This window comes from Diadema antillarum, unplaced genomic scaffold, assembly GCF_040938485.1.
Source record: "Diadema antillarum isolate AM-2024a unplaced genomic scaffold, OU_Dant_1.0 seq00001823_RagTag, whole genome shotgun sequence".
NCBI lineage: Eukaryota > Metazoa > Echinodermata > Echinoidea > Diadematoida > Diadematidae > Diadema > Diadema antillarum.
This window is the reverse complement of record NW_027272497.1, coordinates 43,609-55,295: the sequence shown is the minus strand read 5'-3', so window position 1 is coordinate 55,295 and position 11,687 is coordinate 43,609. Positions and strand designations below refer to the sequence as shown.

General features: G+C 37.0%; 1 protein-coding gene across 1 annotated transcript in view; it reads right to left on the bottom strand.

The window, feature by feature from the left end:
• Nucleotides 1–239: 239 nt before the first annotated feature.
• LOC139712584 (amine oxidase [flavin-containing] B-like) overlaps nt 240–11,687 on the bottom strand; it is a 30,946-nt gene continuing 19,498 nt past the window's right edge. Inside the window, exons 8-17 of the mRNA XM_071624392.1 lie at nt 11,078–11,166; nt 9,639–9,722; nt 8,779–8,854; nt 6,946–7,033; nt 6,514–6,567; nt 5,780–5,837; nt 4,859–4,956; nt 4,227–4,338; nt 3,428–3,490; nt 240–2,795 (exon numbers count right to left, since the gene is read on the bottom strand). Coding sequence (XP_071480493.1) covers nt 2,637–2,795; nt 3,428–3,490; nt 4,227–4,338; nt 4,859–4,956; nt 5,780–5,837; nt 6,514–6,567; nt 6,946–7,033; nt 8,779–8,854; nt 9,639–9,722; nt 11,078–11,166 — 881 coding nt within the window. The 3' untranslated portion in view covers nt 240–2,636. The remainder of the gene's footprint in view (nt 2,796–3,427; nt 3,491–4,226; nt 4,339–4,858; nt 4,957–5,779; nt 5,838–6,513; nt 6,568–6,945; nt 7,034–8,778; nt 8,855–9,638; nt 9,723–11,077; nt 11,167–11,687) is intronic.

Below are 11,687 nucleotides of genomic sequence, written 5' to 3'. Positions count from 1 at the left end.
TAAATTGATTTTTTAGACTTTTGATCTCGTATTTGACTCTATTCAAAAGTGGTCCGAGTTCTGAAAAAAAAAATACAAACACCAATGTCCCCCAGGAAAGCAACTGCATTCAAAGATCTCTGAATTTGGACAGACATTGTCTCAACATTTAAAGTTTTATTTCGGGAGAAATCTCAACTTTCACATTTGTACGGAATGGAAATACGAGTATTAAGCATTAAAATAGCAAATTGTGTCAGTCGGTTATCTCTAACCACAAACTTCAACCGATGATTTCATAAATGAAAGAAGAATATGCGTAACCTTTCCACTGTTTAAAAGGAAGACCTATCAATTTCATGTAAGTCTTCCTTTAAATCTTTATCTACATTTCTATGATGTAAACTAGTATCAGCAAAATGAAATGAGATAATAATTGATCCCATTTTCATTCTAGTCGATATTCGGTAAATCACTAAGATTTTTGTCAGTACACACTTCTTGCTTTGTGATTGCTTACATACGCGCACAGACACACACACACGCACAACACATTTAAACACGCACATTATAATAATATTATTCACACAACTACACACGATGATAATACGCGAGAAATCGGCAAAAAGTAATTACTATCAAATTGTATTTTCTTGTTCAATATTCAGAAATTTAAGGGTAGTACTATCTCATGAAATTCAATTTTTACACATGCTCGTAATTAGGTAAATTAATATTGTAAAATCAATGAAATTAAAGAAGTGAACTGACTAAAATAGACACATCAGTACAGCCTTAAATCCCGTTTTCATTTTTGAAGTAAATGGAAGAGGATTTTAAATTCCACAGCTATGAACGGTCAAGTGAGCTGACAACGTTTTATGTGATTCACTGCACTTTTAGAGAAGTTTGACACATACTATCTACGTTGAATAAAAGAGACTTCCCCAGTTATGATAAGTAAGACGAATACCCCCTACTGGGTACCCATAAGTGTTGCACCAGTTAGCGAAGTTTACAAACAAACACCGTATTCGTATTAGATGCCATGATTTTGTCAATAGCATGGGCGCACGATATAGAGAGAATGTTTCGAAGCGTATGTTGCCATCTTTACAAAAGAAGATAGCACACGAAACGTAACGTCTGTGTACATAATCAACTTTCGTGATTCACTTATTTGTGTTTGTGGAGGAAGTAATCTCTGATAAAAAAAGTTTAGTCTACAAGAAAAAAAAGAAGAAAGCTTACATATCATACATTCAAGAAAAAACAACAACAATATTCTTTCGTTGCCTTGTTTACAACACGGGATATCACAGGATGAGAACACTGAATTTCACATTTTACATATAAAGTTAGAAACTTCACTTTATGTGAAACTTCAGTTGAAAACAAAAACATTATATGTTCACATCATCAAGACCTGAATGACGCATACAGCTGGTATAGGAATATTCCATAGCAATTAAAAAAGTTTCGTGATCAGGTAGTTTAATAACTGATTGCGTTCATTCAATTTCCTGATTCTGTGCGTAAGACTGTGATAACATACTTTAACATTGTCTTAACATCAACACACAACCTCAAAAAGTCAACAACGATATCGCAGCGACGGGTTAAAAGTTGAATTGGATTTTCCTGAATGCAATATCTCACATATTGCTGGAGTAAAATATAGGTATAGGCATAAACAAAACAGACAAGAAGAAATAATCATTTAAAAGCTTCAAAGTTAAATGAACACAAGTGTCTGCAGTCAAACCTGTTTTCCCTGCCTCGTTCAAGATTGTCAAGTTTTTAATAATGATGAGAATAACAACACAAGGAAAATCAAGAACTAAAGAAGAAGTACAAACAAATATACAAACAGCAGATCGAAAACAAAGAAAGAAAAAATGAAACGAAAATTTACTGAGTTACAAGAACAATAACTATTCACTTCACACAATCAGATGAAATGTTTTCAAAATGATTATCAACTATAAGTTGGCAAAGCAATGAAAATGGGCGGAATCATCAGATCATGCGAAAAAGAAATGCAAGAGACAAATTATTTGTTATGTCTGTTGTTCAAGCAGAACGGATATGCAATAATTTGCCTTCATAGTTTTCCTCTCAAATCAACGTCTAGTACTGCATGTGTTTTTTTCTTCCCTCAAAGTTCATACTAGCTCATTCTTCTGAATAGAGGATATTTGCCAAAGGTATAATCTTTCTAACAATGTGAAATATTGTATTTTGCACTTATCATATATATTTTGGTATACGGTACTGAATTTTTAGTACGCCTATACAGAAAAATCAATAAGATTTTTATTTGGCAAAGATTTCTTTTCAGTTGCCCAACAAAGACTAGAATGATGACTTCAGAGTCTTGTATAATACTGACATAGTTGTGAAATTCCATTTCTAGCTGTCTTTAGTCAAAAAAGTACTCCTCTGGCTCATTGAAAGCGACGACGCTAATGCGAAGTGTGAGAAAACTTATACACTCAGGTAAAGCTCTTATCGATCTTTCTGAGTCGAGTCAAAAAACCGTAAAAATCTGCATACATGGATAAATGATTTCTAGAGGAATGAGGTGTTTATGATATGACCATAAAACATACAAGGAAGATAACACGGGATCTTCAGCAAGGGTTTAGCCGGGCAAGCTATTTGCGAAGCAGCTTGGGTAGCTGGTCCTTGTGAAGGTACAGCAGTCCTCCAGCAGCCCCAACGACCGCCCCGAAACCCATGAAACCAAGGAAGCCACCGACAGAGGGCGACATGCGCTCGAAGAAACCAGACTTGAAGTCTGTATAAGGCCAGTTCTGAGAACAGAGGTAAAATGCGATGAAAGACAAGGTTAATATCCTTTGTAAAGAAACATTAATAAATCTCCCGCTTTTTCTGTGATTATTTCTTCCGCGTGCTATCATTCTTATATAAGTCCTTTTACTTTTTTTCTATGAAAGATCTCATCACCATTCTTGTCATTATTACTAACATTACTGTAACTGTTTGCAATGCACTTCCCCCACTACTATTATCATTACGATCATCAGTATGATTAGTATTTACATTAGTAATATCATAACACTCATCCATATCATAATTAAATGGGATGGGTGCATTATCAGTATCAGTCATTTATTGTTCGATTACCAACTCCAAATCTCATTTTGTGTAATTGAAAAAAAAAGACAACAACATAAAACTGCATATTAACTTGTTTTAAATTCTCTTAGCATTTTTTTTTTGTTATCTATGACTGTCGTATTTTCACTAATGGATTATTAGGTCTTGAATTCTGTTCCGTCCCTCTTTAGTTTATTTGCGGTTTGTTATTTTCATTACGAATTTAACAGGAAAATGGATGATTTAGCGATTGATTGAATCATTAAATAGTTGCTATAACGCTTGTCCATGACTTGTGTCCTGATTTTCATTCTTCTATACTTACGGGGTTGTCTGGCTCACCCTGCCAGATCTGATCTTTTCTGATTCGACCTTGGGCATGAAGAATCTGTAGTTAACCATCATATTGGAAAAGAAAGAAACTTTCAGTAAAGCTCAACACTATTAAAATATACATCGTGGCCTGCGGAAGCACCTGAACACAAAAGTTAACATTATTGCACAACGTTCCGATGTTATTAATGTAAAAATAGATATTCTAGCGCGATTAATCTTCGTCCAACACTTTCTCCACGCCCTCCCCTCTCTCTTTCACGAGAAACAGAGTACCAAAATCCGAAACCACCTCCACTTATAGGACATGTATCTCAATATTTTTCCTGTCTATAATTTACCAACAAAGTTTTAAGATACTATTTAATCATTTGTATAACCATTTTAAGGGGACTGTATAGTAGTGGTTGAGGTGAGGATTCAGGTTTTAACTTTTTGCTATATACCTAGAAACCATTTTATAGAATGTTAAAGAGCATAGTTCTAAGAGGAATTCAAAATTTATGTAATGGAAATCGGTTTTGATAATTATGGCTGAGATATCTAGAAACAAAGTAAAACAAAACAGTCTTAATAAAAGGTGGGTCCCACCTTTTATTAGGATCGCTCTTGTTTTGGCTATCTCAGCCATTTCAGCCATTTCAATTTTCATCAAATAAACTTTGAGTTCCCCTTAGAATTGCTTGCCCTTTCACATTTCATAAGAGATTTCTAATTATCTACAAAAAATCACAATAAAAAACGATGAAAACATCTAAACCGAGGCTGCACCATCCCTGTAATGCTCCTACCTCTCGAGCGGCCCTCTCGCCTGCCTGGATTGCGCCCTCCATGTAGCCAGACCACCAGGTGGCTGTCTCGGTTCCTGCGAAGAAGACCCGGCCGGCTGGCTCCCTCAGCACCCTAGGTAGACAGATACCACATGCCTAGTTAAAGGCTCATAATATAACAACTCGTCGGCCCGAATTCACAAAGGTGGTACAATACATTTATTGAAACCATGGTTTAAACCATGGACAAAGACCATACTTTTGTATGGGGCGCCAAGTGTCGCACGGCCTATTTCGTTACGAAATCAGTTATTTTTCATTTCGTCGACGAAGTGTTATCATTTCGTCGACGAAAAGATCATCTCGTTAACGAAATGGTCAACGAAATGACTGATTTCGAAACGAAATAGGCCATGCGACACTTGGCGCCCCATACAAAACTACGGCCTTTGTCCATGGTTTAAACCATGGTTTCAAGTGTACCACCTTCGTGAATTCGGGCCTAACAGTTTCACGTAAACTGCGTAGAAGAACGCCATGTGTACAAAAAAAAAAAAATGGAAGAAAGAAAGGTTGCATACATTGGTTTTAACTAGTCGCTCTAATATTGGAGCTCACCTCCGCTTATTTGAGACACAGAAGGGAACACTTACTTGCCGTAGGAGGTGAGAACACCAGGGGGCGTGGCTCCCATATAGCAACCACCGCTATACTCCTCCTCCATCCAGTTCTTCTCCACGTAATCGGTCGGCTGGAAGATGAAAGACGAAGCAACTAACTCCACTGATTGTCATACATTACTATACAAATGACGCACAAGACAGAGTGGAGCGGTGGGAATTGGACGCGGAGTTTAATTTTTGAACCATTAAACCCACGAGCTCAGCAAGTTGGTTTTAGACTGTTCCAAAGTTAAACGAGAATATCCAATTCTCAGCGATCCACGAAATGGGCCTGTATGATTCGTTTTTTTTTTAAAAGATAATAGAATGGGCCCGAAAATTCATGAAATTCGACCTTTTTCCCCATCATGCGTCCGGGCCACCAATAAGGTTTGAGCCATGACTTAGTGTGGGTCATTAAAAACCAATGCATGTTAATTGACCAATCAGATTGCAGAAATTCTAAAGCCCATTTTATACATTAGTAATGGTAAAGTAATAATAACGAATTGTGATGATATGATCATTATGGTCTTCTTAATCTAGGGTAGCTGCCATACATGTACTGGTACTGCCACTACCACAAGACCCCGCCATTACCATTACCTTAGCGTTGGCAGGTAATCATTTTTATGGCGGGTAAATATCACCCTGTTTATTTCGGAAGTAGTCGCTTGACGGGACTCGTGCTTGGGACCTCCGATTGAACGCCAAAAGTCTGCTTTCATCGGTTTCGTTGTTTTACGCGTCGTTGTAAACAACAACAACAACAACAACAACAACAACAACAACAAAAATAATAAATCTTGGTTTCATCTGAATAACTTGTAGAAAGAACTAGTAACACCCCCCCCCCCCCCCCCCCCCCCCCACGCACACACACACATCCTAGGAGCATGAAAGGGGCTTTACCTTTAGTGCTTCGTTTGTTCCGAAGGCCTTGGCGTAGCATCTAGCAACCTTCATCTTCCTGGATGACAAGATATGTATGTAATGTAAGTATGTACAAAGTGTATGTTACACATGTATGTATGTATGTATGTATGTATGTGTAGTATATACATGTATGTGTGTGTGTATACGTAAGTGCATACATCTACATAAATAGATTTATTTTCATGTGGTATTAGGTTCGTCTTCTACTTAAAAAATAACTTAACTGGAATTAAACATGAACGTTCTCGGGCTAGAACACTCATTTCAGAAATAGATTAAGACAGAAACTTCATGAAAAATAGGCCTAAGTATCCAGATGAAGAGCATTGTTACCATAATGTACCTTTTTTATCGGATTAGATGGATAATTCTTATGTGGAATTTAACATCACTCTTGATGGCATGATAATACAAACCTGCGCCTCTTTAAAAATTCGAAATATGGACGGACTAGTATAACACGTCAGATAGAACGAGAAATCTCACAGTGAAGATGATGAATAGTAATTTTGTGTATACAAAAAGATAGACGCCACAATACACGTGCACATAAACAACTACAGTGGATCGAATTGAACTAAATAATGAACTGGTATCTGCAGAAAATAGCTTGAATGTACGTACAAAATGATAATAACAATACCGAAAAGAAGACAAAAAAGAGAGAGGAAAAAAAAAACCCAGAAAACCTTCCATTATTTTTAGGTTACCTTTCTTCTTCACTCAAAGTAGCAAATTTCCTTGCGAAGACTCCATTGATGAATCTGCGATGAAACAAAGTGTACAAGTCGGGGGATGATATGTAACTAGTTATCTTTGTATTCAATGAATATCGTTTCATATCACATTTTTTTTTTTTAAGATGAATTTGATGAAGGTCGTGGAGACTTGTGGGGTAATGTCAATATTATTAATAATTTTAGCTTGCATATGCGACTTAGGCAAATTTCTTTCCTTCGCGAGTATGTAAGATATTTGTAAATGCCAAGTTTTTTAACCGTATGTTCGAAGCTGATTAAATTTTCGATTTTATATTTGCTTAATCTGCTTCATAGACTGAAGTCAACATCACCCCTACCCTCCTAAAAAATAAAGGCATTCAGCTTCACAGTACCTGAGGGGTCCATGTCCCCACAACTCACCCGACGAGGCAAGGTAGAGATCCGTCTGGCTTGGTGTCATCAATGGAAGCTGAAACGATGTCATCCGTCAGGACAAACCCAGAGCACTCTAGTTAAATGAAATATAAGTAAATAGAAGAATTAAAAATAAAATCAAGACTTTTGTGTGTCTTAAATTTTAAGACTTCTATTTACGCTGACAGCGTAATAAAAATGATTTTGGTTCGTCAGTAATGTTTGAAAAAATGTAGAGCTATTAGATTTTTTTTTTGTTTTAATGACCCCATCAGGGTATTACAACTTTTAGACTGTTGTGTTGCACTATTGCGCCTGTTGTGTTGTGAAGGTAAATAAGCAAAATAATGAGTATGGCTACTGCACATTATTATCTCTCTAACTGGAGGATGCAATGATTACACTGAATTACATTAGCTGTTTCCATGGAAGCAGGCTAAAAACAAATAATCAACTGTCAGGTAACATTGCTGCCATGACAACAGCATATCCCTAAACTCCTTGAAACTTTGTGTGGGAGAACCCAGCCACAGATTTCACTACACGGGCAGAAGTTTAAATACAGCATAATGTGCTTGAAATGAATGAGCAGTCATCTTCTATACGTCGAACGATGAGGAGGCTGAACCTTTGTACCACTCTACATTATTTATCTCGTCAAGTATTCACAGTGCTCACTGTTGACCTTTGAATTATGGAAATTTACATGTTGCACGTGGATATTACTCACCTTGTACATTACACCACCTGTTAAATATTACTCAAAGTAGATAGTACTAGTATTCACCTTGTTAATTTCCTGAAAAGCAAATCTTGTACTACAAATTATCTGCTGGAAATTAACCCTTTGGGTTTTCCTTTTTAAATCAAACACTTTGTGATTACTTAAGTATTCTCACAAAACTCATAATCTTTCCGATTATTTTACGACGGTCAGTGTAAAAACAAAAACTCGGTCTCGATTATACGATAATTGCCATCTTTACCATACGGTAGAGAGAAATACGAGCGTACGTATTTCAGACACTCGTCAATCAAATCTAATAGGATCGAACGTGAAACGAGAGAAATAATGTATATTGGAAGTACACACACAAAACACCCTCAAATACGTACACAATAATTCATAATGTGTTGCATAGATCACACATACATGAAGACTGGTCGCCAACTACATTCTCCGAACTCTGAAATAAGTTGTCGGCAGTTGGTTGTCAGACTTTCTTTTAATTTCTATTTCATAAGTCAGCGAATACAGCTAGTTGTAAGCGTTCGGGACCGATAACCGTGCAGTCCTGGTAGGCTAGAGATTTTCTCATTGGACTCATCGGAACGCTGACTTTCCCCCCCATTTTTAGTATTAGATGACCTTCTAATGGTAAATGAAAGGGGCATATTAAGTGCATCTGCCTTTAACCGCAAAGGAGCACATTTCTTGTGTTTTTCTTTAACAATAGCGCTAAAAATATGTTTGTTTTAGGTTAATTTTGCACCATAGACGACAATAATTCTGGGACTTGATTTTTCTTACTAATTCCGTAAAGACATTTCGTAGTAAGTGTGATTCGCCAAACAGTTGCCGACAAGTGCCACCCTTTCTGGCAGCAGTCGCAGACTTGTTGAGTTTCCTGTTCATTGCAAAGCATCCACAAGGTTCTCGGCAACCGGTCAGTAACAGATAGTATACTAGTTGCCCTTCAAAAAGTTGGGACATTTTGGTCACCGATTGCTAGGCGATGGTCGCCTGTGCCTTTTGGTCGCTAAATATCGGCGACCAGTCTTCGTGCAAGTGTGAGCGGGACCTATAAAAGCACTTGTCACAGCTGTGATGTGACTTACTCAAGTCACGCCAGAAAGGTCTGTCGTAGTAGATCATTGATTTGATACAAGACCCCATCGGGATTCTCTGGCACAACTGAAACGAACAAAGAATAAAATATAAATATTGTGAAGGGTTTTTATCACTTGTCTTCCCTCTGTACAAATGTATTTGTAAGAGTGAACCTGCTAGACTTATGAACTGATTTTGTATAACATGACAACAACAATAACGACTTCAAAACGCCATAATCATTTGCATGTCCTTATGGACAATGGTATGCAGGATCCATCGATAGACGAGCATGGTCACGACGTTAATGAGTTCCCTGAGAGATTCTGAAGTTCCCGTGGATTTTGAAATGGACTTTTGAGGTTACGTTAATAGGCTATGAGCAGAATGAACTATTATTCCTAACAACCTGAAATTCACAAGACGTGTATTTTGATTCTTTAAACTTACTACAATCAGAAATGTTTCATTATATTTTTGCTAAGGCAGAATAGTCATGACTGTGTGATTGGCCTACGATATTTACTGACAGCCACAAAAATTTGCTACTCAACATTGCTACAATTTTTCTAACACTTACCACCTTATGAAAGCATTTAGAGTAAAACAATATTCAACGCATTTTCTAGAATCATGTAAAACAGAGTTTTGAAGAAAAGTGTATGAATCAATTACTTCATTTTGGCAGCTCGGCTTGAGAACGTTCTTCTGATTCTAAAAAGGTCATTTTGACGCCCTTATACAACAGAATCCGATTAACGCCGTTTTCTCCCAATCTATTGATATTTACATGATTGACTTTTCACCGTTGCTAAATGATATTTCTAGCATCATACTACTTTCCTATAGTCGCTGAACCAATACAAACCTGGTTCTTGAGAGGGGAAAGGGGTGGATCAAAGGAAATCTTCCCGAGGAGAGCCATCGGAACGGCGCTGATAACGTGAGATGCCTGTGTTGACGAAAATGAAAGAAACATATGGGGGGGGGGGGGGAATCAGGGTCTCCATCGCTGCTGTGATTGATTATGCTTTAACTACAAACATGACAAACAAAAAGGCAGAAAAACCCAGAATACATGAATTCTATAACGGACGAAAAAATAAAACCACACAAACTATAACTACAATATTTCCACTTATTATCATTGATCCTAGGCAGGGCTCGACACTAACGGTGGCCCGGTGGCCCGGGGCCACCAAAAATGAAAGTCGGGCCACCAAATTTCAAAAAAAGGCAAATTTGGTGGCCCGCCTCGGGCCACCAAAATTTTTTGAAAAGTATGTCAATAAATTCAAAACTTTTTGCGCCGGAAATTAGCAGTTAAATTTGTTTAAAGGATGGATGAAAAGGACTGAATGAGTGCCCGAGAGTGAGTGTTGCAAGTTTGTTGAAGTTTATTTATGAGTAGATATGTCCAACTTCTAATTCTTACTATTAATAAAACTTCGATATTTGATTCATTAAAAAAAAGGACTTTTAATGTTTTTTATTGTTTCTTTTTTCGGGACACCAAATTTTTCTCTCGGGCCACCAAAAATTTGAAATTTAGGATTTTGGTGGCCCCATCGGGCCACCAAACAAAAAAGTTAGTGTCGAGCCATGTCTTAGGCGATTAGTTTTCGCACAAATACACTTTATACAACTTCCTTTCACATATTTCACAATTAATGGATCACTAGACAACCATAATTGGAGCAAAAATGCTAAAAAAATCCATAAAATTATCATATTTACATAATTGATTAGCATACATCAGAAAATTATGGTATTTTTTTGTAAAATTAAGTATGCGTTCTTGTAGGGCAAGTCATAAAGTAGATACATGCCGAATTTGGCGACAATCGGACATTCCATGGCCGAGATCTTAAGGGGCGGGGACATCATGCCCCCCTCCCCCCCCCCCCCCCCCCCGTCCTCAAAACCTCCAAAATAGCCCAGTCTTGATCATTGCGATGACAGTTTGATTTCGACTTTAGTACAACTATACACCCAGACGTGTAATAGAGCACTATTAGTATGAGAACATCACATCATTTTTTTTTTCATGGTTACCTTAAGAAATTGTCTCTACAATTCATTGACAACCACAATTACATAAAGAATACCCATACCCCCAATGACTTAACGCTACAGAACAGTGTTCATGATTCTGGACAATAGATGGCCGCCTGTACAGGGTGTGTGGTCGCAAAATAGTTCCTAGAAGGAAAACCATTCTCAGGATGCACTGCTTTTTCCCCTTTGTTGAATTTGCAATTGGACAAAATTCGTTTTGATATGACAAAGAACGACGATCTGGCGCACCTCGAACGTATCTCCGTTCATCGTTGTCACGGTAATCGTGCTACCCGCCTGCGACACGCGCTTCACAGGGTGCTCAAGCAAGACGTTATCTACATAATGATAAGAAAATTATGATAATCACAATATATATGAACATCTGATGGTATAGTAACAATAAGACTAATGATATTTCATTGTAGTAATAATGTGATAATGATAATGATAATTACAGTGTAAGTATGATAACTCCATCACGGTCAAAATTGCTTTCATCATGATCAATGCACACATGGTTATTAAATTTATTAATACGGATTAGAAATACATATCTATGCCTGATAATAAAGGAAATATCTTATACGAAAAATAGAAACTTAATATATACGTCGAAGAAGTAAGAGGGCACTATGATTAATTACAAAGGATGTATTTCGAATTAGTGAATGCAGTTTATCAAGGGAAAATCGGACTGAAAGCAAGTTTTTCCTCATTGAAGAGGAAATCCAGTCCAAATATAAGTTAGTCTGATAGAAAAGAGTAACATTTTACGAGTTCAAGAGTAAAAATTTGACTGAAATTCATGGATTAAAAATAAGGAACTTATGACAATTTCAAGTTTTGATAATTTCTC